At 40.9% G+C, this 27,511-nt stretch overlaps 1 protein-coding gene across 4 annotated transcripts in view; it reads left to right on the forward strand.

Moving 5' to 3' along the window:
• Nucleotides 1–27,511, forward strand: part of DOCK1 (dedicator of cytokinesis 1) — a 521,945-nt gene that overhangs the window by 304,626 nt on the left and 189,808 nt on the right. For 2 of the 4 annotated variants that reach the window (XM_039480741.1, XM_039480742.1), the window contains exon 29: nucleotides 12,604–12,698. In XM_039480741.1, coding sequence (XP_039336675.1) covers nucleotides 12,604–12,698 — 95 coding nt within the window. Of the gene's footprint in view, nucleotides 1–12,603; nucleotides 12,699–13,918; nucleotides 14,048–26,767; nucleotides 26,897–27,511 lie in introns of those variants that run through there. The other 2 variants (XM_039480743.1, XM_039480744.1) reach the window with 2 other exon arrangements.

Below are 27,511 nucleotides of genomic sequence, written 5' to 3' on the forward strand. Positions count from 1 at the left end.
GCATCAGTGACGTACATTCACAGCTGAATTTTAACTTTTTATTAGGAAGAATTCCCCAAGGATATTTGGCCATATACTATATCGTGTCACTTTCTCCTTCAGCATAAGTGAGATTTTCACATCACAGAATCATAGAAATGTAGGGCTGGAAGTGACCTTGAGAAATCATCAAGTCCACCCGCTGTGCTGAGGCAGGACAAAATAAACCTAGACCCTCCCTGACAGGTGTTTGTCTAATCCCAGGGGTGCGAGGGGGAGCGCGCAAACTTTTTGGCCTGAGGGCCACATCATATTTCCAAAATTGTATGGGGCCAGTCAGGGGAGGCTGTGCCTCTCCAAACAGCTAGGCGTGGCCTGGCTCCCGCCCCCAATCTGACCCCCCCCCCCGCTTCTTGCCCCCTCACGGCCCTCCCCCCCAGGACACCTGCCCATTCCAATCCCCCTTCCCCTCCCGGTTCCTTGTCCCCTGACAGCCCCTGGGACTCTTGCCCCATCCACTACCCCCTGCTCCCTGTCCTCCTGCCCCTGACTGCCCCCAACCGTCCCATCCAATCCCCCTCTCCTTCCTGACTCCCCCCCCCAGGACCCCTGCCCGCATTTGTCCCCCCTGTTCCCCGCCCTCTGTCTGCCCCACCCCCTGACCACCACCCTGAACTCCCCTGCCCTCTATCCAAGCCCCCCACCCCCTCCCCGCTCCCTGCCTCCTTACCATGCTGCCTGGAGCGCTGGTGGTGCTACAGCTGCGCTCCCCAGAGCACCAGGACAGGCAGCTGTGCCGCCCGGCTGGAGCCAGCCACACCGCCGCGCAGCACAGAGCACTGGGTCAGGCCACGGTTCTGCAGCTGCAGGGCCCAGCTGCCCAGAGCATTGTGCCGGCGGTGCGGCAAGCTGAGGCTGTGGGAGAGGGGGGACAGCAGGGGAGGGGCTGGGGTCTAGCCTCCAGGGCCAGTAGCTCAGGGGCTGGGCAGGAGGGTTCCGTGGGCCGGATGTGGCCTGCGGGCCATAGTTTGCCCACCTCTGGTCTAATCCGTTCTTAAAAACCTCCAATGATGGGGATTCCACAACCTCCCTTGGAGCCCTATTCTAGAGCTTACCTACTCTAATAGTTACAGAGTTTTTACTAATATCTTGCTTCTTCAGTGGAGACAGAGAACAATTGATCCCTACACTCTTTATAATAGCCCTTAATCTATTTGAAGACTGTTATCAGGACCCTACTCAGTCGTCTTTTCTCAAGACCAAACATACCCAGTTTTTTTTAATCTTTCCTCCTGTCAGGTCATGTCTAAACCTTTTTTTCATTTTTGTTGCTCTCCTCTGGACTCTCTCCAGTTTGTCCATATATTTTCTAAAGTGTGGCACCCAGTACTCCAGCTGTAGTCTCACCAGTGCCTAATAGAGGAAGACTATTATCCCTATTATCATGTCTTACATATGGCACTCCTGTTAATACAACCCAGACTATTAGCTTGCTTTGCAACTGCATCGCATTGTTGATTGGATTCGCTCAGATTCATTTTGTGATCCACTATAACTTCCCAGATCTTTTTAAGCAGTACTACCACCTAGCCAGCTATTCCACATTTTGTAGCTGTGCATTTGATTTTTCCTTCCTAAGTGAAGTACTTTGCACTGACAACCTTTGTTGGATTTCATCTTGTTGATTTTAGACCATGGTTTTGTTTTACTTCATCACCGTAATTATTGTAAATCTAACAATAATTTAAGAACCGTTATTCTTACTATGCCATGAGATCTATGTTACAGTTTTTTATTGCTTTTTTAAAAAAAGGTTAAATTTGTTTTGTTTTATACTGTATTGTCATAATAAGGTTTTTGTTTTTTTTAATAGATGACATTTTGGATTTTGCTCTTTGTACAGAAACTGTTTTTTCTTCATTGACACTATTCAGGGTGTTGAGAAGAGGCCACATCTTGGCTTAGGACTGCCTTGTAGGCACTAAGGATTTGACCATAACAAACTATACTATTCTGATTTAGGAATAACTAGTGATGCCAAATTTGCTATATGATATCTTGAGTTATCAGCTCTTTGTAAAAATGGCTAATGCATCATCACCCAAAATTCATAAACTTAACTCTCTGGGACAAGCTTCTCTCTCCTTGTCAGTTTGAGATTAGTCAGCACTACTTCAGTGTGGTTCAAAATTCTTTCACTTTGAGGTTATCACTCTTTGCTTGTTCAGGGAGGTCATCATATAATTAGTTAACATTGTCCATTATTGCTACAGCTCTGAAGGTGGTGACCAGCAGGAGTGCAGAAGTAAGGGTGGCAATACCATGTCACCTTTACTTCTGTGCTGCTGCCTTCAGAACTGGGCAGCCAGAGAGTGGTGGCTGCTGACTGAGGGCCCAGCTCTGCAGGCTGCAGTACAGATTTAAGGGTGGCAATACCACGCTGCTGCTGGCATCGACTCTGCCTTCCTAGCTGGGCTCCCAGCCAGCAGCTGGTGCTCTCCAGCTGCCCGGCCCTGAAGGGAGTGCTGCCACCAGCAGCAGTGCAGAAGTAAGAGTAGCATTACCGCAACCCGCCCCCCTACAATAAACTTGCGACCCCTTCCCACAACTCCTTTTTGGGTCAGGACACCTACAATTACAACACCATGACATTTCAGGTTTAAACTGCTGAAATTATGAAATTTACAATTTTTAAAATCCTATGACTGTGAAATTGACCAAAATGGACAGTGAATTTGTTAGGGCTCTAATTATTGCCATTCAGTCTCATCTTTGCACATTACTCCACTCAATCCATGGTTTAGGATGCTGACTGAATCACTCTGGAACTTGTTTTGCCTTTTCCACAGTATGTCTCAAACTACTGCAATAGTAAATACATAGAAGGCATGAGAACCAACTGACATTTCTTTAGGAACTAGTCAGTCTTCTTACATCTTGGATTTGTAAAATGAATATTTTCCTGTTCTAGAGTAGAGGGATCTGACTCACAAAGATGCTTTCAAGCATACGCTGTAGATATAGATTGCCCTAGGGTTTCTGCAACAGACATATACATGTGGCAGAGCCTGTGACAGTGGAAGAGGATTCAAAGATGAAATTTTAGTTCCAGATAATGTTAGCATGAAGGACATTTCAGGTCTTTCTACTAAAGAAGATGTGTAAAATAGGTTCTAACAAGTCTCTTCTCTGCTTTGAGCCTAAGATGGTAGAGATTATTCACCCTAGTTTGGGAATCTGTATGAAGAGGATGTATTAGGAGAGGAACATGCATTCATTTTATACAACTTTGAAAATATTAGCTGTCAGTGGTTAGACTCTAAATGCGGTGGGATCTCACCTTCATTTTTTCAGGCTAGCAAAAGGTTCTGTGTTAGTATTTGGCTATGAGAGTTGCTATTTTCATAATATCCTTTCACTTCGCCCAGGAGATCTTAGTGATTTAAACTGCCGTCAGTAGGCCAAGCACGCCAAGCTCATGATTATAGGAGGTCATGCATTGCTAGGTAAACAAGGGCAAAGGATACATTTCCTTTACATAGTCAATTCGTGCATATTTTGGCTGACTGATACATAGCCTGGAATATATTATTGACCTTATACTTTGCTTTATTATAGACTTTTTAAACAATACTTTATTAAATAATAATCCACTAAAGACAGTAGTTCCATTGTAAAGGTGTTCACTAGATATGATACAGCTAGAGACTATATAATTTCTGTAAAATCCTGAATGCCTTGGAGAGAGTTTTAAAAGGCTGATTTTCTATTGTTAGTGTCTATTTTTCAGTGTTAAGTGCATTATGTTTAAGTGTATCAAGCAAACATATTGTGTGTGTGTGTGTATATGTAAAATCTGTTAATCCATATCTATCCAATTTCTTCACCTTTACCCCCCCTCCCCCACTGCCTTCCTTTTGCTAGCTTATGGCAAGGCTTCAAAAGAGAAGCTGCTGCTGCTGTCAGTCCTGCTCTGCTCAGCTGTATGTAGGTGGTATGCGCTTAGCTATTTGTCCTTTATACCCCTATAACAGCCAAACAGCTGAATGTGGTATAGCCAGCAGTAGCTTTTCCTCTGAAACCCAGCACAGCCCAGCTAAAAGCAGACAGATGGAAGAAGCAGAGAGAGGAAGGAGCACTGGATGTGGGAAGGGGGCAAAAGAGAGGGAAGCAAAAATTAGAAGGAGGGGAGGGAGAGCATGGGAAGGTATTAGATGAGGAAAGAAAGCAAGATGAGTAGGAGAGTGAGGGGCAGGACCGCATAAGAGAGGAAAGGAAATGTCATTTTTTGAGGCAAACCCGCAGCCAGACCAGGGCTGCTCACTCAGCTGCACTGACTCAGTCCCCCAACAGACTGAGTGATTCAGCCCTCAGGCATGCTGCAGCGGCCTTTCCCTGATCAAGGCCTGGGTCAGATGACCCCCAGGCACAGGTATTTCATTGACCCTGCCAGCGCTGCAGATTAGTCTGTGCCAGCAGACTCCTCGAGGCCACACAACCCCTTGATCTGGTTCTCTAGTTTCCCCCCCCCCTGCCCGAGTCTTGCTCCAGTGTGCTCCAGCATTGTCCATGCTTAATCTGACCTTGCTCCAGCCCTGTTACTGACCTGCTCCAGCCCTATATCCACCTCCTGACCTCCAGACATTTGGACTGACTCCAATCCAGTTTCAACCTTTGGCCTACGACTCGACTACATCAATGATACTGATTTGTCTTGTCTACTGACTCTGGCTCTGACCCATGGCCTGTCCCCGGACCCCAGTTTTAGCGCTGCCCTGAGCCTGGGCCCAACCCTACATCTGGCTTTGACCACCACTCTAACCGTCAAGCCTGACTTCCTGGAACCAGAGCCTGACACACCTCATGCCACTACAGTGTACATTATTTGATACAAACACAACATAGGAAAAGACTTGCACTTAAAATAAACACACACACAATTCTGTATAGCCAGAAGTATATATAAATATGATTTAATATAAGAATATATATTGATAATACAATGCACTCTTATGGGGCTATGTACAAATGTGAAATAAACAACTATGTAGTTGTGATTTGTGAGGAGGCCGTATAGTTTTGACGTGCAATTCATTGAAAGCCTCTTCCTTCAGTCAGCTACCAGCTAACATTCAGACTATTTGATAAGCATAGCTTTAGCACTTACGCCAAGAAGCAGGATCTCAAAAACTTTCTGCCAAAAGAATAAGCAGAAGAGCTTTCATAAACAGATCCGTGAGCTCATAGAGAAGTAATTCCTGGTCTACACTAAGAATTTATTTCAATATAGCTACATCTCTCAGGGGTGTAAAAAATCCCCAACCTCAGAGATGCAGCTTTACCCATCTAACCCCTGTGTAGACAAGCACTAGGTCAATGGGAGAATTCTGCCATCAACCTAGCTACTGCCTCTCAGGTAGATTACCTGCACCAACGGGAAAACTCCACCTATCTGCATAGGTAATGTCTTCACTGAAGCATTACAGCAACACAGCTGCGCCACTTCAGCGTTTTAAGTGTAGACAAGCCCTAAGTCATAGCAGCTTTTGTTTTATACCCCTCTGCATTATGGGTTGGTGCTGTTGGGATCTATTCAGTATGAAGTTCAGAAGCATCTCTATGATTTTGCCATGCCCAGCAGGAAATCTGAGCAGAGATACTTACCTGAATAAGCCAATAATGCTACCTAAAATTCCTTCAGGTCACTCTACTAACAATCAGCTGCTCCGTTCCTGAAAAAGTCTTAGTAGACTAACTATGAAAGAGTGGCTTGAAAGTCATCGACAAAGTCTGTAACTTCTCATCAATGTACATATTTTAGTATTTACATACTTTATAATCAATTTGTGAAGTTCTCTAATCTAGCATTCAGAATAAATGTGATTCAAATGAAAGTAACATTATGTTTAGAATATTAATTAAAAAAAACACCACCTTTTTTACAAACATTGAATCTACTGGTTTGGGTTGCTTGTTTCAGCTCTCTCTTAAATAAGTAAGAGAGAAGCTGAATCCTGCTCGCTGTTATACAAATAAATGTACAGGCAAGTCTCATCTTACGCGGGGGTTCCATTCCAAAAACCACGTTTAGTGAAACACTCATTGAGTTGAATGGCGGGCGAAATTGCCCGCACTACAGATGCAGTTTTTATATTGTTATTTTTCTTTCTTTTTCCCTGTTTTTGCCGACCATGCAAAGCTGAATTCGCGCATGTTAAATGCACCTAAGATGCGACTTGCCTATAATCAGTAGTTTTCCACCAAATCCACTGCTCACAACCTCTGCTCACTGAAGTCCTCCCCTTGGTCAGGTTGCCACAGCACTTCTTCATCTTGATCTATTATATATGCAGTCTTTGACATGGTCATTCACTCCCTTTTTGAAACTCCTCAACTTCAGAGACACTGAGCTCAAACTACCTCTCCTGATTTGTGTCCTGTGCTCCTCCACTTCCCCCTGTTTCTGTCTCTGCTTGGGGACCCTGGTCGAAGAGATTGAGAGGCACTTCTGGTGCTGCTAACTGCTTCCCACTGTTTTGGAGGGCTATTAAATTTTGTGAAGATTCATGTAGATTATGTCTGGAGAACACAATGTAAGATTCATGTTTCCATTCCAGGAAGTTTAATTATCTACTAAGTTAGGGGTTCTCAACATTTTTCTTGTTGAGCCCCGCCCTCCCCCAATATGTATAAAAACTCCAGGGCCCAGTGGGGGCAGGAGGAGGATTCGGGGCTATGGGCTGGGGGGGGATCCTTGGGTATAGGCATAATGTAACTTCTATTGGGGGGGCAAGGGCTGGCAGGGCCCAAAGAGGGAGCGCCACCTCCACCCCCAGACTCACCTAAGCAGACAACCCAACCTATCTGGGTTGTGGGAGGCTGCAACCAAAACATATAACTCAAAGTGGGGACTCAGCTCAAAAAGTTTGAAAACCGCTCAGGGTGCAGGCAGGGGCGTAGCTGGGGGCTGTGTACAGGCAGGGGGGTAGCTAGGGGCTGTGTGCAATGAGGGGAGTAGCTCAGGGGGTAGCTAGGGGCTGTGTACAGGCAGAGGGGTAGCTCAGGGTGCAGGCAGGGGGGTAGCTAGGGGCTGTGTACAGGCAGGGGGTAGCTCAGGTTGTAAGCAGGGGGTAGCTAGGGAATGCGAGGGCAGGGAGGGGGTAGCTTAGGGTGCCGGCCGGGGATATCTAGAGGCTGTGTGCAGTGAGGGGAGTAGATCAGGGTGCCGGCAGGGGGTATCTAGAGGCTGTGTGCAGTGAGCGGAGTAGCTCAGTGCAGGCAGGGGGTAGCTAGGAGCTGTGTGCAGTGAGGGGTGTAGCTCTGGGTGCAGGCAAGGGGTAGCTAGGAGCTGTGTGCAGTGAGGGGAGTAGATCAGCGTGCAAGCAAGGGGTAGCTAAGGAATGCGTGGGCAGGGAGGGGGTAGCTCTGGGTTCAGGCAGGGAGGAGCTAGGGACTGTGTGTGGGTGTAGGGGGTAGCTTAGGTTTCAGGGAGAAGGATAGTTAGGGGCTACATGACAGAAGGGCTTCCCTGCGGTGGCTGCTCCCCGAGAACTGTGCTGGCCCTCCCAGGTGGCTCTTACTGGCTGTGTGAGCAGTCAAAGAGGGCTGGGAGCTGAGGAGCAGCCACAACCCCTGGCACCAGCAGCAGCGGGGGAATGCCACAGCTGTCCACTCCATGGCACCAGCAGGCAGAGGAGCAGCTGCCCCACACAACCTGGCTGGAGGGCTTGGGGAGAGGAGGAAGTAGGGGAGGTGGAGCTGCCCCACTCTGGGTAAGACACTGTAGTTTGGGGGCCAACACCCTTGATCCCTGCCCATGGGCTCAGGGCTTCTGCCCATGGCGGGGAGATGGGACTTTGGGTCTGCCAGCTTCAGCCCCGGGCTGCTTCGGGGAGTCTGCTGGCTTCAACCCTGCGCCGCTCCGAGCTTTAGCCCCACGGAGGGCGCCAGGGCTTGGGGCACCGGGTTTCAGACGCGGGGCCACGCAGACCACCTGAAAGGAGTCATGGACCCCCAGGGGACTGCAGACCCCCCGGTTGAGAACCACTGTACTAAGTATTTCATCTGAAGTCAGATTTTGAACTGGCACTACTGGGAGTGTGGGAGATTACTTTCATGGCTGCTTTATAGTTTAAAGCAATTGCTTTTTGGCTTGCTTTCACCGCCACTTTGCTTGCTACTTCAGAAAAACCACAGTAATTTGAAGATTTTACTCTTTAAAAAAAAAAAAAAAAAAAGTCGCAAGCTAAATGAAAACATCCCCCCTTACTAAAGCCCTAGCATATCTGCCTACTCTTCAAGTGCCCCTGTCCCTATAAATGGGCTGTGTGGAGTCCACCTGCCAACTGCTTTATATAGTGGTACCCTGGGGAGGCCTGGATGCCAATACATGTCACTGGTAGGCAGGGATCCACTTATCATAGGGGATGCTTTACAAGTGAGTTGCTTGTCCCCTAAAATCCTCTTTATATGGAGTTCCCATGTTTCTTATGTGCTCTGTAGAGAGCTTCAAATGATCTTACTAAGCCTTGGGATTTATTGGAGAACTCCTGGAAAATCACAACTATATGAACAGTAGAGCTTGTGAAACGTGGTGTGTGATGTCTGGAGGCCTGAAGGATGGAAAGGGGCATTCTCTTCTCCGTTCTGCACCCAACTACAAGGCAAAGGGTCAGGCTTATTGGGAAGAAGGGAGAATACAGCAGGGCAGCCCCAGCCCCATTCTTTCCGGTGTTCATGAAAAAACATAGTTTGCCTGACATGAACAGTCAGGTGAGGCAGGGAAAGAGGCCATCACACAGCAGACAGGCAATGTCCTATCTCCTTTATTCTCTCTGTGCTCAGAAACTCTCACTCAGAAATCCTATAATCCACCTTTCTAGAGGTCTTTGTATATTGGGCTTGCTGGATAGTCAGCTGAAACAAGGAAAATTGCATTCTTTGTTTTTTCATGCCAATCTCAGCTAAACACTGTCTTTAAAAGACGGAGAACTAAAATAACTGGCTCTCCATTCCCTTTCCTCACCCTGATCTCTTTGTAAGTCCTATTTGTCTGTCTACACGCTGTCCGTCGTCCTCTCCCTTTCCCTTAGTTAAAAAACCAGAAAGATTGCAAATGGAACCCATCTGTCTCGGAGCTCAGCTGGTTGCCCCTTCTCTGTCACCAGTGTGAAGCTCACTGGTGCAGCAGCCAAGAGGGCTTCAGACCTTTCTTGTCCTCAGTGACATATCAAGTTGATTTCTCAGGTGGGCAGAAGGCAGAAGCTGTGCTATTATGAAGGAAGAGTTCCACGGTTTGCTCCTACAATTTGATTCTGTATACTTACTTTACAATTAGAGCAGTTTGTATTGGTTCAAAGTAGCATTAAAAGTTTCTTACCTTAAAAGTTGCCGAGGAAACATAGCACGAGCTGATGATTACAAATAAAATCCAGATTTTTGCTCATAATGCAAGCTATCCTGGCACAAAATCAACTGCTTTTCATATATGAAGCATAGAATCTAAACTGCCAAGAGAGCACTGATATAAATACATAATGAATAAGTAAACTTCAGAGGGTATAAATTCTATTCAATAAACTTTATGTGCTGATTATTAAAGTACCTTTGTGAAAATGGGATTATTAAAGTGTAAATGTCAATAGATTAAATACGTGGCTGAATCAGCAAATTAGCACAAATCAGACATTACAGCACCTTCATGGTCAGTAAAGTATGCAAGTTGATCAGCAAAATGCATGAAAATTCATCTGCCACCACATGCAGCTTGATCAGCAAAGTGTGCAAAAACTCCACAGCTGAAGCATCCAGCAGAACTAATAAAGTACAAAATGAAATCTGCTATAAGAAACCAGGAAAGTATGTATCCGCATTCATAAAATATTCAGAAAGATAAACTCTGTGGGCCCAAATTTGCCCTCATTCACATGAGTACAACTCCCACTGACATCTCAGTTATTAAGCTATGAAGCAGGATCAACAAGGAAATCAACCATTTCATGTAGTAAAAACATAGTTTAATGAAAGAAATACTGCATGATTCCAGTCAGCAAAATATGCAATATGATCATTAAAAATTTGTAACTTATATATGAAAAGCTAGCTGTGAAGTATGCAGTTTGATCACTAAACTGAGAACACATTTAGTGAGCTAGTGAAGTATTTGCCTGGAATGAATTTTGCCTTGTGCAACAGTAGCATCTCATATTAACTATTAGCAGTTGCAAACTCTGCAAGTCTGGGAAGTCAATTATTTTAATGTCAGAATGTCTTCTTTTACTGATGTGCTATGGAGAGTAATTTTACCATTAGCTGTTTTACTCACCTAGTGGTGTTTCTTTAAAATACATATTCTGTGCCATCTGATGTTTTGTGGGCCTCTTTGACTGTATAGCCGCTGCACCTAACTACGATTCATCAGATAAAAATATGTGAAATATTTCCTCCTTTGGTTGCTGCAGAATGCTGCATGAGACATTCTAAACCAGTTATCCTTTTTCTCACTCCCATCTCACTGTACAGCTGCTGAGCATGCATAGGAACTCCTTGGTTCTTGGAGGCGAGAAATTCCCTGGCTGGTCAATAGCAGTATTCATAATATTGATCAGGGAGAAATGTATATCCTGGAAATATGCACCTCTTCTAGTATTCTAGGGAAAGCAATAACACATTCCCAGGGTATATTCAATACCGGGACTCATACCAGTGTTAAAATGTTTAAAAGGACAATGAGCATGAAAGATTAACTCAAAGAAGCATGGAGTTCATTAAGACTTTGGATGGACAGACGAATGGGAGAATACTGTCTTGCATGAAAAGACAGATGGGTGTCATTTTTCTGTGTTGGAGAAATCTGACATTTTGAAGAAATGGTGTTGAACAAGGTTCCATGTAAGCTCCAGCACAGGAAATAGCCTTGGACTAGAATAACTGAGACAATTGTATCAAGAATAAAAAGTTCAGCGGGACTAGCTGGTACATTCTGTGGGATGAGGAGCTGTTGCATAAGCTTTTTCTGGCTCTCTGCATATTTTCTGTGGTTTTGATGCTCTGTAAAGTGTTACATGTTAATACGCGTTATTATTTTTACAGCACCACAAATTGTGCTAGGTGCTTCACAGCACATGTAAATTGCACAAGTTTCTTTCTCCAGAGACTTGTTTGTTCATGACAGGTTTCAGAGTAGCAGCCGTGTTAGCCTGTATCCGCAAAAAGAACAGGAGTACTTGTGGTACCTTAGAGACTAACAAATTTATTTGAGCATAAACTTTCGTGGGCTACAGCCCACTTCACTGGATGCATAGAATGGAGCATATAGTGAGGAGAGATATATACATACAGAGAACATGAAAAGGAGTTGCTCAACCAACTCTAAGAGGCTAATCGATTAAGATGAACTGTTGTCAGCAAAAAAAACTCAGAGAAACTGCTGAACTTGAACTGATACGAAAACTAGATACAGTCAATTTAGGCTTAAATAGAGACTGGGAATGGCTGAGCCATTGCACACATTGAATCTATTTCCCTATGTTAAGTATCCTCACAGCTTCTTGTCAAACTGTCTTAAATGGGCCATCTTGATTATCACTACAAAAGTTTTTTTGCTGACAATAATTCATTTTAATTAATTAGCCTCTTAGAGTTGGTTGGGCAACTCCCACCTTTTCATGTTCTCTGTATGTGTATATATATCTCCTCACTATATGGTCCATTCTATGCATCCGATGAAGTGGGCTGTAGCCCACGAAAGCTTATGCTCAAATAAATTTGTTAGTCTCTAAGGTGCCACAAGTACTCCTGTTCTTTTTGTTTGTTCATGTCTATACAAAAATCAACTGGGTTACACCACCAAGCTTATTTTGTGCAGTATCAGTTTTTCTCTTGCAGAACCAATTTGTTTCTCTTTTCAGAGGGAACCTAAAATGATCATCTACTCTGATCTCCCATATAACACAGGCATAGGAGTTAATTCTAATTCAAACCAGAGCATAACTTTTAAAACAAGTCTACGCTGGAGAATCCACCTACTCACCAGTGAATACTTCTGTATAATTGGATCCTTATTTGGTTAACGTAGGAAATATTTTTAAAACCTCCTTCTTCCCTCTTTTTACATATACAAATAGTTTGTTTTAACATTTATATTCAAAACAGGATTGACAGATCTCAATTCTATATATCTGTTCTTCTTTGACTGGTGTGTTATGCTGTCATGTACTCTGAAGTCCATTTTGTAAGACTTCATGCTTATCCTTAACCACATATTTATCAATGAGAGCTGGAACCACCTTCAGCAAAATTTCAATTTGATGAATTTTTTGTCATTTGTTCTTTTTCATGGAATTATACAATAAATTGGTTGATTACAATATAGAACGATTTAGTTTAAAAAAAGAAAAAAACCCTATACTTGTTACAGATATCATCTGAAAGAGATAAATAATATAATTATCATAGAATTAATATAAAGTTTACCTGAACAGTAGTTTGTATTTTTTTTATTCAACAAAGCAAGAGATACCTTTTTGAATTTAGTCATTAATCAAGTGAGTTTTCATTAGCCATATGGTATCATATTTGATCTGAAAGAGTGGCCTTTTTCAAATGTTTTCCCTCTTATTTTAGGACTTTCTGATGGAAACATTCATCATGTTCAAGAATCTCATTGGGAAGAATGTCTATCCCTTCGACTGGGTTATAATGAACATGATGCAGAATAAGTAAGTACAGAGAAAAAGCGCTGAACCTTTACTGAGATGACTATTTCATGTTTGATCTGAAACAACAGTGTTGCTTGGAAACAGTCACACACACAATGCAGCAGAGAGATTTTTTTTTTCTGTGATGCAAATAATTATTTGAAAAATTGGCTCTAGAGATTGCAGTAGACCTGTTATTGAAACAGAAGCAGTAAACCATTGCCTCTTCAGGTCCATCACAAGTCAAGGGAGGATGTCATTTTAAAAAAAACATACATCAACAATTTTAGAACAGATTGTGGAAGAGGAAAAGTAAACCAATATTTTTAATATTATTATTGGTTAATTGAATTTCCAATCCTATCCCAGTCAGGATACATGTGTTTGTACATCACATATTTCAGAAATAAATGGCTACTGTGCAGGGTTGAGCATCTGCCATGAGAGTGTTTTGATGTTGTTAACATGTAGATAATGCATTTTCATACATCCTAATTGAAAGGGCAGGGATTTAAAAACTGTCCCCATCAACTTGATAATGAAGTGACAGGTTGCGAATCTTTCAAATCATGTTTTTTTTGCTTTGTCACTGCTTCTCTGGTTTTTATTATTTAATTATTATTTAACAGGATTCAGTGGAATATTTTGCATTTGCCATTTTAGTAAATATCTCCCACACATTTTTGTGCGCTTTGATGCAAGTTTTAAAAAAAAGCATCTTGTTTCCATGTTGCCTGGAGAAATATCTTGTGCTTACTGTTAGCTATCATGGCTATAAAGTTGTCAGTTTTTACCCTATTAACCCATAAAATGGGGGCTATACTTTTGCCATAAAAATCAACTGTATCTTGAAACTTGGCATATGACAACTCGTCTCAAGAATGAATTTTATTATGGGTAATAAATTGGATTGAAATTAATTCAGCCATCCTTGAATTTGTGTTTAGTGGCTATGGTCAAACATGTTTGTTCTGCTGTAACTCAAAAAACACTGTGTTTTGAATAAAATAACTTTTTCAAATTAGTTGATAATGTGGACTTAAACCTACTGGGTTTTTTGTTCAGGTCTTAAAAGGGCCCCGTTTATAAACTCCAGCTACTTTTAGGATTTTACTGCAGATTTATAATATGCAGAGATCACTATGGGAGCCTTCACAGCATATGTTATCCCACAGCCCATGCTGAAATCCTGAAAATATCTCTTCCCCCCTCTATTTTTCTCGGTGCACCATCATTTTCAGAAGAATTGAGACAGCACTGGAAAGAGTTCTAGTTACAGCCTATTGGCCCCACTTACTAGTCATGCAGCAGTTACCATTAAGAGACTGATATGCTTCTTTCCCCAAACTTGACAATGACGAGTGTGATGCTTTCCCAGGATTCTGCCACTGCTGCGAATGAAATACTTGTCCTGGAATTGAACCCAAATTTCCCAAGTGGCAGGGCCAAGTGCCTTGTGAATGTTTGTTTGGAGGTTGGTTTTTTTTGTTTTGTTTTTGTTTTTTGTTTTTGTCTGTGCGCTACCAATTTGAAAATACAGTAGCAAAAAATTTCCTTTTTTAGGAAGGTGAGGGTTTTTAACATACAGTTCCTGCCTGGTTCAGCAAATTTAGCAGTATTTTCAAGCATGATGATTTTAGTCTTGGACTATGGCAAGTAACTTTAATACAGTACAACTCAATAAAGGTCTACAACAACTTAGTATAGAGATGAAATTAAGACAGTATCTGAACTAGAATAACTTTGGAGACAGGAGTCTGCAGAGGCCTGCAGGTAGGTGATGTATTTTGATTCTTGCCTGATCTTCTGATATGTACAAAATGCGGCTTATGTGTATTTTCCTGTACTGGACATTACTTCCTGAAAAAGCAGAAAAGTCAGCTGTATTGTCACAATGTTAGGGTCTTCTGTGCTATCACTCCCATACTTTTAGAGATAGTATTTGAAGAAGGTACAGGCTAAAAGAAGGTTGTATCCACAAGCTTGTTTGTATTGACAGTTATCCAGAGAAAGATGTATAGAGACTTGTTCATCTCTAAGTTAAACTTCTTTACCTAAATTTAATGGGAATGTGAGCATTTTAATTAAGTGCATCTTTGTGTGTGTTTCTGAAATTAATTGAACTCTTTAACTTCTAAAGTAGGGTGGGCCTTCCAAAAATAGAAAACTATATTTTGAAAATATCTTCCCCGGTCTAGTTTGTTTGTTTTCAACCTATTATTGGAAAAGAGTCACTAAAATATGCAGTAATATGTAACAAATCTGTCTGCCAGAAATTGCTTCCTGTCATCAGTAGAAATTGAATCTGAGTACACAGTGCCACACCACTATTAAAAAAAATAAAAATAAAAAAATGTGTACTAGTTCATTAATTTATTTCAGTAATTTTAATACTGTTGTGATCTGGCAGTATGGGGCAACTTCTCAAAGGACATATTTTAATTGTGCCTAGAGTATTTGCAAGCACATCTGTTTCCATGCATGGAAAATCTTACAGTTAGAAACACAATTACCCATTTTGCACATTGGAATACCCTTGTGTACAGATGAATATTGCATATATGAAGAAGAACTCTTGCAAATATTTGGGTAAAATTAAGGAGAACTTTTGAAAATTTGTATCTAGAAATTTAGTAATGTACCTACTTCAAAATCATTTTACTTGTATAATTCTGTATACAAAACTATATGCAGAACTCAAGAATTAATCTCTTATCTGCTAGTAGCCTCTCGGCTATTTGTAGTCTCTCAATGGAAAAAAGAAAAATAGCCCAACCATTGAGGAATGGTTCAAAAATATGGGAGATTGTGGTTCTAGAAAAATTAAGACACTAATTATGTACCCAGCAAAACAGACAGAGGACAGGTAGATGCTTAGTATTTGGTTACCTTTTATTCCTTACTCAGAAAAAGTACATTCACCTGCAAAAAAACAAAACAAAAAACAAAAAAATCCATCTTTTTTTTAATATTAATATTTGATAGACGATACATGGTCTGTTAAATATGTGGCTATAGAGGTTTCACTCAATTTAATAAAATCACTAAAAATATCATAGGTGTTGTAATGATGTTCACTCTGTAACATGGTAACAACCTGTTAAATAGAAAGATCTGACGGCTATATTCCTGTATAATGTCTCTTTAAACAAAAGAAAAGAGTTGTAATGATTGTTTTGTTCCTGATATTTACATGGCAAGGTTTAGTAAACATGTTAAAACTTCCTAAATATTTAAAAAAGAAAAGAAAAAAAAGAGAGAAATATGTGCATACCCATACCTGAGTATTAATTATTTTCTATTGGTGCCCAGGCACACAGTATCCCTTCTGTTCCTTTATACTGTCATTGTTCGGAGTGTGCTGTCAGCTGTTACTCTGTGAACATGCGGCTAGTGATTTTTGCTGGTTAGTGGCACTTGTTTTGGGGTCCTCAAACCTCCTTTTTCGTTCTGTCTTTCACCAAGGTTTCACAAATCAAGAAGGTAAGAGAAGAATGCCTTTTCCCATCATCCTTGATCAGTTAGAGGGAGTTCCTCTTAATCCTGAAGTGCTCCCTGTTCTTACCAGAAAGCAGATAAAGGTGTTCCTCTTTGTCAGAGCTCTCCTTGAAGAGACATAAATGCTCAGAGCCCCCTCAGCCTTCAAAACCAAAGAAATGGATGGCTTCACATTGTTGAAGTCCTTGGTGGGGGACTCTTTGGCTGCAGAGGCTAACTCCAGTACTGAAGGTAGAGTGTACCCTTTGGCTGTTACTCCTCAATATCACTCCCTAGTGGCTTGATCAGGACAGAGCTGTTGACTCTGGTTCCTGAGCTGGAACAGTTGAGGCTGGCTGCTTCCTTAGAGCAGACACTGGAACCATCACCCTTGATCATAATGGAGCAAAGGTCTATTTTGGTACCAACCACCCTGGAACCCTATGCAGCTGCAAAAGATCTCCTAAGCCTCTTAGTACCACCTTAGCAGATTACTCAGACTGATAGTGTCTTGCCCGAGTGCATACATTGCCCTCCATGTTGCTGACCCATTGATCATGAAGCCAGTTCCAAGACCAATGGTAGCCACTTTGCCTCAGCACATGGTACCGATAGCCAGGAAGCCCCCAATGCCAGTACCTCAGTCTAGCCATCATGGTCCCAATCTCTGCTGACACCACCAGGTACTGCATCTCTCCAGCTCAACTGTAAATTAAGATTGTCCTCCCCCAAACAGCTGCTGCAATTGGCCCTGACACCAACCCCTCAACAGTTTGTAGTAGAGGGGGAACAAAGAGTCAGTGGGCATGATTTCTCCCCTAAACACCAATAGCCACTGCCCCTTTGATGAAAGGACCAACCCTCCATCCACACCCCTTTCAGACACCAACTGTCAAATCTGTCAACAGTCACAAGAATAAAGTTTTTAGTTATTTCTAGTTTAGTTTAGTTTAGTTAATAAAGTTTAGTTAACTTCCAGCCACTGGATCTTGTTACACCTTTGTCTGCTGGATTGAAGAGCCCACTATCAAAATTTTGTTCCCCATATAGGTACTTGTATAGATTGTGATCATATAGCCCCTCAACTTTCTCTTTGTTTAGCTAAACAGATTGAGCTCCTGGAGTCTATTCAGTATAAGACATGTTTTACAATCTTTATCATTCGTGTGCCTCTTCTCTGACGCCTCTTCATCTTTCTTGAATTGTGGACACCAGATTGGGACACAGTATTCCAATAGTAGTCACTCCAGTGCCAAATATGGAAGTTGTATAACCTCTTTCCTCCTACTTGACATTCCCCTATTGATACATCCAAGGATCATTTTAGATCTTCTGGCTACAGCGTTGCACTGGGAGCTCATGTTCAGCTGATTACTAATCATGACCACAAGTCCTTTAAAGAGTCCCTGCTCCCCAGGATAGTGTCCCCAATCTTGTAAGTATGGCCTACATTCTTTGTTTCTAGAGGTACAAGTTAAGATGTTTGCTTCAGCCCCACATACCACGCGATCCAGAGGGCACTATATTAGTATCTGTATTGGTGATCTGTCCTCTTCATTGTTTACCACTTCCCCAATCTTTGTGTCATCTGCAAAGTTTCCCAGTAACGACACACTATCTGTAATGAAATGCTACTCATTTGGAATCTGGTAAGGACATCAGAGTAAATGTTTTACTTCTGTGTGTGGGATTTCTAATGACCAAGTTGTCCAGACTTTCTTTTAGCCAAAAAGCAGAACACCCAACAGCATGATGCTTACCTACACCATGCTTAGAGCAAAGTTGGTTGTTGACTAAGAAAAGAAGAATATTACAATAGTACCTTTTGTTTTTCTTGAAGGGATCTCATCCAATCAGTTACCAGAGGCAATCGTTCCTAGCATTTGAGTCTGATGCAATCATGGTCTGAGATGGAATGGTTGCAAATAGCAGAAGACTGCAGGTTTTTTAAACCATTTAGGCTACAGTCCTGCAAAGATTTATTTTTATGTACTCTGAGAAGTCCCACTGAAGTCAGCAGTGCTATTCAGTGTGTGTTAAGCCAATGCGTAAGTCCATGCAGGATCAGGGCCTTACCATTTTTTTTCTTCAGCATATGTCTTCATAATACTTTTATTAGATATCTTCCAGTTTAAAACTATTTCTTGATCTTGTACTGAGTTAGAATTGTATCTAGCTAAGTTTACAGTAGTCAGCTTTTCACCTGAGGAAGTTTCTGTGCAAGACACTTGCTTTATATGACAGATAATTCTGCACTTGGCACTGAACATTTGTTACTAAATATGTTCCTTTTAAAATTGCTTAGAAAATAAAGATGAACCAAAATAACTTTAAAGAAAACATTTCTTGAAATTCTGCCATTTTTATCAGAAGTTGATATAGAATTATGCTATTTAAGATACTATAGATGCTTTTAAGTTATGTTTATTTTAAGGTTTATGTATGTGGATGTTTTGACAGAATGTAGTAGTTATGCAAGTGAGGATCTAATACAGGGATCAGAAACCTTTCAGAAGTGCTGTGCCGAGTCTTCATTTATTCACTCTAATTTAAGGTCTCGCATGCCAGTAATACATTTTAATGTTTTTAGAAGGTCTCTTTCTATAAGTCTATAATATATAACTAAACTCTTGTTGTATGTAAAGTAAATAAAGTTCTTTAAATGTTTAAGAAGCTTCATTTAAAATTAAATTAAAATGCAGAGCTCCCCGGACTGGTGGCCAGGGCCCGGGCAGTGTGAGTGCCACTGAAAATCAGCTCGTGTGCTGCCTTCGGCACTTGTGCCATAGGTTGCCTACCCCTGATCTAATATTACTAGAGTGAGCCCCAGTGTAGGCATAGTGTTGGTTATAGAGCAATTGTAGTACTAGCTTCCTTCCAGTACGCTACCAGTGAATTCTAGGTTCCAGACACGAGACTCCCTGAGAGCGACTGCCAGTTATATTGAATAAGGCCAAATTGTTGGGTGGCTTTCCTGTGATGTTCAGAAATGGGGACTCGGAGATAAGAACATAAAAATGGCTATACTGAGACAGACCAATGGTCCCTCTCACCCACTATCCTGTCTTATCACAGTGGCCAATGCCTGGTACTTCGGAGGGAGTGAACAGAACAGGGCAATTATCTAGTGATCCATCCCCTCTCGTCCACTCCCTGCTTCTGGCAGTCAGAGGCTAGGGGCACCTAGAGCATGGGGTTGCATCACTGACCATTCTTGGCTAATAGCCATTGATGAACCTGTCCTCCATGAACTTGCCCAATTCTTTTTTTAACCCAGTTTTAGTTTTGGCTTCACAGCATCCCCTGGCAACGAGTTCCAGGTAGACTGTGTGTTGTGTTAATAAGCAGGGCTTTGGAGCTGTGCTCCGGCTCCTCTTCAGCTCCAGGCAAAAACCTGCAGCTCCACTGCTCCGGAGCTGCTCCGGGCTCCAGCTCCGGGCTCCACTCCAAAGCCCTGTTAAAAAGTGCTTCCTTTTGTTTGTTTTAAACAAGTGCTGCCTATTAAACTTCCTTTTGTTCCTTGATCACCGAAGTCACTTGTGCTCTGGGACAGATTTGAACTTGGATTTTTCACTCCAGAAGTCAGAGGCTAGTGATCTAATCTACAGTGTTTGTGATAAGTGCACAGCTGATAGCCCTAGAAACTGAAGTCCATTTTCCACAAAACAGGCATTGTATTGTCATTTCTAGTGCCAGTTTTCCTACATTAGTCTATACACAAATCACAACCCTGACCGGGAAGGACCATTTCTGTAGATGAAAGGATAGTTCAATCTCAGTACTCATTTAATCCTTGAACTTTCTGTTGGCAGTGGTGGCATCCAGTTGTGATGACAGATCTTGTGATAAATTCATCTCTACTAAGAATTTGGTCCACACCAATACTCTTGGAGGTTTAGTTGCCCATGTAAAATAAGTTTGGTGGTGTGAATCCTACTTCTTGTGGGCAGATGTCCACATCATGAAAACCACCACCACAGTTGGAATCAATTGTATCCCTGTTGGCAGTCTTACCACTGAGAAAAAAGATAGGAATGAATCAGGAAGACTTGAAGCCTCTCATGCTTACACATTGTTCCTGTATGTGAGGTCACATTGGCAAGATGATGTGCAGAAAGTTTCCCTGCAGCTGCCAGTGCTGTATCTGTTCTGCAGATAAATGGAGTTGTTCATTTGCCCATTGCTGACAGTCCAGCACGGTCATGAGCTTTTTGTTCTGGTTTAAAAAACAAAACCCCACAAAAATAAGAGAGAGAGAGAAGAGTCTGCTAAACATATACAACTCTTGCTCTAGAGCTTGAGAGCTGTCTGTTTATCTTGGGGAGCATTCAACATACTGATACTTCATTTTGTTGTTAAATGGTACTTCATCTGTATAAGAAATGTAATCAGATGTCCTCTCTATTTTACACACAAAACCAAAAATCTGTAAACATTCTACAAAACTGAATGAATAAATTACCTCCAAGATCATTGTCAAGGTCTCCTGTGCAGTCTGCATTTTATCCTACCTTCTTCCTGTCCTCTTCCTCATCTAAAAGAAATCAAACTAGGGAAAGAAATACTCTTGAAAAATACAGTTCAACAGCAGTGTACAGTAGTACCATCAACAAATGCACCCATTTCAGAAATTAATTTTGTTCTCTGGTATTTTGTAGTAGCAGGCATAGTTTGTACATATTTCTTTATTTTGGTTGTTTGAAACTGTCAGTGAAATAAAGGGTGTGTGTTACTACACGGTTGTCATATCAGCATCTGTCAAACTGTAATGTAATTTGAGAGCAATGTCTACTATGTGTGTATCTGTCATCATTGTGGAAACTTTGCAACACAATGTCTCATTCTGAACAAAACTAGCTTATCTTAACCTTAAAACTTATAGTACAGTACTCACTTAAATTGCTTTAGTGAATTATGCCTGTTGACAACCCAAAGCCAAATGAAAACAACTTTTAAAATATTAAACATTTGCTTTATTGGTAAACATTTGCTGTGCAATGTTTTGAACACATCTGGTTTTCTATGAATGAATGAAAACAACCTTCTGAAATTATAAATAGTTGCAAATTCTAATATAGTGTATCAAATTGGTTTTCAGTGTAAAGTTCAGTTCTAACTCTCATCTTTTGGGAGATCTGCTTTGTCTGTTTCAGTTAGATTTCTAGATCTCAGCTATCATATTTTGTAATCATATAGGAAGAGTCAGGGAAGACTGTCTGAGTCATGAACTGGTTATTGATGGATCGGTATTTGTCAGAGTAGTGGAAATTCATGCAGGGTGTGTGGACATTTCATGCAGGGTGTGTGGAAAGGAAACAGCCAGAAATTCAGAGTCAACAAGCAATTTCCGATGTATTGATTTATTTATACATGCACCGCATGCATGCATGCTATAAAAGGGAGAGACTTCAAAATTAGCAGCCACTTTACCAAGAATTTTTGGTAATGCACTATTCAAGGAGATAACTGGATGTAAAGACAACATGAAAGCTTAAATAGATAACTGAGGTACATTTCATTTACAACATATAGTCTACCTGTTGATGTGAAGTAGTAATACTTATTAGATTAGTTTTGAGTCTGGACAGTAGAGCAGCTTTGGCTAAAGGAAAGTGATATCAGTATTGCTGTCTTGTTATATGTCTTACACCATACTATGTTTACTCCTTTGCGAAGGCTGTCCTGTTAAGAGACTGTGCATACTGAAAGGTATGGATTCATTTTGAAGTGAGAATGAGATAGGACATATCAATGTTGGCCATTCCATATTTTTCCTGAATGTTATTTTTTTCCATATGTTCAAAGGGAGAAACTCTAATTATTTACAGATTATTTACAGATCAGGATATAATTTTCAGAAGGGCATAAGTGAGTTGGGAGACACTTTTCAAAAATGAATTAGAACCTTGATTTTCTCTTATTATACAAAGCATGAACGGATATTGATAAGCTACATTAAGTATCAGAGGGCTACGTTTCTGTAAATGGGAGGGAGTTCTGTTGTCCTTTGAAGCTGGTTGTATAGTGCTTTGACCTTTTCAATAAAGGCCTTGCAGGATGTTTTTACTTGATACAGTACCTGTCAAATTAACTAGAACTTAAATTAAATGGAACATTCCAGTTATGTTTTAAAATACAATTATTTTTCTTACTCTGTAGTCTGTACCTGTACCTCACAGGACAATACTTTGACAGAATGCTCTTTTCAGTTGGATGTATTTCCTCAGTAAGAGAGAAACAGTAGATCTTACACGGTGGGTTATTTTATCTGAACCATTCTGTATTAGAGCTGGTTTGTGCTTAACATTGGTATCATATTGATAATGATATTGTATGAGAGTATTTAGGGACAAGTGCTTTTCTTGGCACCCTAGGAAACCATTAGGTGTAATGGATCTGTTTTCCATCTTATCTGTTTCCCAGTTCTCTGATTTACTACAGAAGTTCTACAATGATCTCTTGAATCAGTGAAGTTGAGCTTGCCAGTACAGATGAGATTTAAAAAAAAAGAGTATTATTGCTTTACTGATTAATCCTGACCATATTACTTTGTTTCTTGCTTCATTGCTTCTAGTGGGTAAACATAAGGGTGATAACTAATTTTGTAATACTTGCAGTTGTCAAATTTAATTATTATACAGTACTGGTGCCACCGTGTATTTTGGAAAGCTTTGGGGGGGGGTTTAATGGCAGGTGCTTGGGGACACATGGAGAAAGAGGCAGGGCCCACTAACTCCTGTCTGATGGAGGAAGTCTCAGAAATTTGTGTTCCTCAAAAATATCAGTGTAGAGCACTATCATTAGACTAATATGCATAGCTTCACCATTCATTAGTAATTAATGCTTTCTGAATGTGCATGTATTGTTTTTAGCTATTTCAACCTATTGTATGCCATGGGATTACTTTTAATTGATAAATTGGATATTATTTTGAAATCAGAATTTAAAAAGAATATTGGACATTGAGAAGCATCTCTCTTCTTTTCTGGTAGTAAAGACAGGGGTGGTGGAACAATTTGTATAGTGGGGGTTCTGAGAGCCATTGAACCCAGTGTATAATGGAAACCACTTCAAGATAGGTTGTGTGGCAGCACCCTTAGTTCCAGCACCTATGAGTAAATGCATAACAAGGATCCAACTTGCTATCCTTTATAAAAGTTTCCAAAATGTTTGAAACCAAGTAAATAACATGAAATAAATAAATAAATAAATAAAAATCAGATTGTATTTCTAATCCACACAGGCTGGTGTTTTTTGCCTTCTTGCAAAGCATTAACTAACCAGAACAATCTAAGAGTTGAAGCTGGAAATGTACTTGTTCGTTCATTAGCTGGTTATCTTCCTCCAAGAGTGATGGAAGATCCAATCTCTTCAAGACATTTTTAATACTAAATGCATCCTCTGAAACATGACAATTGTAAAGAGGTTTATAAGATTATAGTATTGTTCAGTCCTGGGAACTTCCCATGCAACCCCCTCCTTTCTTAATTCACATGGTAGTTCTTGTGACTTCACTGCTGGGAGAGCTCCAGTGCTAACAGTATGCACTGCTGTTTGCCTTCTTCAATACATTCTACTGGCTCTGTAATGCTTATTCTGCCAAAATGATAATGAGCAAATTAAGAGCCAGCTCACAGTTTGTAAATTGAAGAGCAAGAAGAATCTTCAAGGAAATATTTGCCCTCCATTCTTAATTTTTTTTTGTAGTTCAGAAATAATTTTATGAGAAAAATATGACATACTGGTTATGCAGAGTCAACTTAAAAATAGCTACTAACCTTCAATCAGGACAGATATATTCAGCAAAAGTAAGATTAGATCACATTATTATACGTCTGTTATTTTTACTTTGAGTTCTTCTCCAAGATGACTTTTTGAGTCATCATCCAAAGAGTCTTGTGTTCACTGAGTCTTTTAACAGGATCCTAAGTGAAATAAAACTAAATACAACATTTTGTATATTTCTGCTGGGTTTTTTTTCAAACTTCCATATATACACTGGTGCTAGAACTAAGGGTGCTGGGGGTGCTGCTGCACCTCCTGGCTTGAAGTAGTAATAAGAAACACCAAATACATGGTTTCTGTCTGAATTAGCTGGGGGTTCGTCTTGAAAGTGAGGAAGAGGACAGGTAAAACAGAAAGCCAACCTGAAGAAACTAAAATAGGGTTTATTTAGGGGGCTGGGGGAACTTGGGCTGGGGGTGGGGGTAACTTTGCTCTGGGACACAAAAAAACACACAAACACCCCCCACTTATACACCACCACACCACACACCACACCACACCACACACACAATCACACACACACAGAACACCAGATAGACACAGGGGAGGCTGGTGCAAGCTCAAAAACAGCAAACAAGAGCCCAGGCCAGGCCACTGCCACCACCACCACACCCACAGAGCCAGAGAGCAGGTGCAGCTGGGCAGCACAGCAGGGCAGATTCCACTCACTCAGACCCCTGGGGACTGGTCCCCCACCCACAGCCAAGTAGAGGCAGCTCACACACCACACACACACACACTGCACACACACAGACAGCAACACAAAAAACAAAAACAATTTGTAAATTAAAAAAAAAATATATAATAAAACAATAATAAGCTAGCAAAACAATTGTGCAATCAATTCTAATACAATACAATCCTGAGTAGATATTTGGTACCAGGTTAGGGAGGGGAAAGTAAGAGGCTAAACTGTCTAATAATCAAAAAAAAAAAAATAAAACACTCTAGGACCAGCAGAACAGACAGCAGACCAGACAGACAGAGCATGACGAGGAGACAGAGTCCAAAACGAAAACAAACGACCAACGAACGCGTATGCACGCAGTGGCACTACCGGAGGAGACCCCCCCAACGAAGTGATCAGGTCCTTCAGCTAACACATGCGGATGCCACACAAATGGGGGGGAAACCTTTTTTATAGAGGGTCTCACTCCCTGATTGGCTCTCCCTTCCCTCCTCGAGGTGGGGTCACCACACGGCACAGGCTTTGCACAGGCACAGGCAGCACACACGAGTAAACAAAACTGACCTGAAAAAAACCTGACTGAAAAAAAGCAAAAAAAAAAGTCTCTGGGCAGAACTAAGGCTCTAGCAGAGTATAAGGTAGTACTAGTACTCTACTTAGGACTAACCAACTAGCCCTCCAGACGACCGAAAAAAAAACAGGTTGCTGGGCAGAATCAGGCCTTCATACATAGAACTAGCCTGACCTGGCCCAGCAACAAAACAAACAAAAAAAAAAAAAACAAAAGAGAGCACAACTGTGTTTGTTTTGGTGATTCCACCCTACTAGTTTTTTTTTTTTTTTTTTTTGCTCTCATCTACACAACAAGAATCTGGTCCAAGATGGAGGCTGCCTTGCCCTTTTAGCAGGACAAGATGGCCGTGGACCGACAATTGGCCATACAGAGCCATAACTATGAATTGGATTGCGACAGTTTCCATCATCAGTACCTCCACTATAAAAATTGTTTCAGCACCCCTGTATTCAGTTGAGAACGTAACTATTTTTAGAAAGAAAATTCAGAAATGTCTCTCTTAAAGCTATAGGACAAATCTGAAATGTTATTTGAGTATCCAGTAAGCTTTCCATGTGCTCTTACGTTATATGGATAAAGCTAATTAATTGACATCAGAATGATTACTGAAAAATCAAATTAAATTAAATTTATTTTTTTGGAGATGTTATTTTTTTCAGTATGAAAATATTGATATTAAAATAATATGTGACTAGTTGCACCAGAGGAAGTAGCACAAGACAAACCAACACATTTGTTATTCATCTTTATGCAATTTTTTTTGGTTGACACATGGGCTAACTGAAAAAGAAGCCCAGATATTCTAGGTAGAGTAGAAGGATTGAAATATTTTTCTTTATTTTTGTCCCTGTTTGATTCACATTATGTTTAATATTATTATAAGTGAGAGGAGCCCTTAGCATATGACATTTAGGTAAAAATAGCTTCTTTTGTGGAAGATTCACTTCCAACTTTATGTTCTCTAATTCTCAGAGCTCCCTCTGTTTCCTAGATTCAGAACTAGATTGTGCATCCCTAATGTTTGCTTTGGATGTTACACAACGGAATACCAGGTCATCTGCAGGGAATCCTGAAGCTCGGGTCTCACTTCCTGTGAGTTTGAGTGAAAATCCATCGGCTGAGTTAGCTGTATTTGATTTCAGTTTTATTAAAACACAAAATGTTGGGTGTGTTTAAGAGTCTGGTCTACCATTTCTTCTTAAGTGAAAGTTTTAAGCTTCATAGCTGTGTGTAAAATAGAGACAGATCCAAACTGTAACAATGTGAACGCACATTTTTTAATGGTATATGTATTTGAGATGAAGCAAAGTATGTATATTTCATTAAGGCACTTCAGGGCATGTGTCATCCATACAATGCTGTCATACTTCTGTCATCTTAAAGGCACTCATGCTCCATAATGCACCTGAGGTGAGGTGATATCCTACTGTGACATATACCCTGTTATGCCTTCTTGCTTAATTTCACTTTGCTTGGCTCCTCGTATCCAGTGCCAGACCAATTGCTCTGCCTGGACCACCACATTCCTTGAGAGTGCCCTGAAGGGCTTTTGTTCTCTTCCAGCAGCTGCTGAAATGGTGAAACAAGTGTATTACACTGAAGAACAGAAAGCTTCCTACTATGCTGCCAGCAAATGAAAATGACTAATAGCACAATCTTCACAAGAATTGGCAAACTGTGCTTGTAGAGATTACTGTCTTTAGTTTTGAAGGATTCCCAAATTAGCATATGCGTGCTTATCTGTTTATACTATACTCCATGTCAGAGTAGGCGGTAATATGTTACATGTACAAAACCAATATCATAAATGTAATCAGAAAAATAAACGATGCCTATAGTACTGTACACAGCACTCTTCTCCAGTGAGTATTTTAACAGATTCTTTTACTTTCTTGTTCCTGTTTTTCACCATCAGATCCATGTATTTCCAGAATACCTTTTTCAAACTTGTTGCCTTTCTTGTGTCCTTGTTGGCGTATACCCAAGAGTTCATTGTTAGAAAGCACTTTAGTAATTAGAAATGAACATGAACATTTCTTTCGTATTTAGGAGGTGTTCATGCTCTTAGGTCTGATGCCACTTAAGTCTTAGTCCACTTAGTCCATCACTAATAAATAAAATGATTTGGAATGTACACATACTTCATTTTTAAAAAGACCTACAACAGTAAGAAAAGACTGAGCACTCGGAAGTCAGGTGAAGCCAAAGTTAGGGTTGTATATTGCCTTACAATTATTATTTATATTATGGGAGTGCCCAAAAGACCCAGATAGAACTGGGCCTCATTGTGCTAAGTGCTGAACAAACAGG

This window comes from Mauremys reevesii, linkage group 7 (genome assembly GCF_016161935.1).
Source record: "Mauremys reevesii isolate NIE-2019 linkage group 7, ASM1616193v1, whole genome shotgun sequence".
NCBI lineage: Eukaryota > Metazoa > Chordata > Testudines > Geoemydidae > Mauremys > Mauremys reevesii.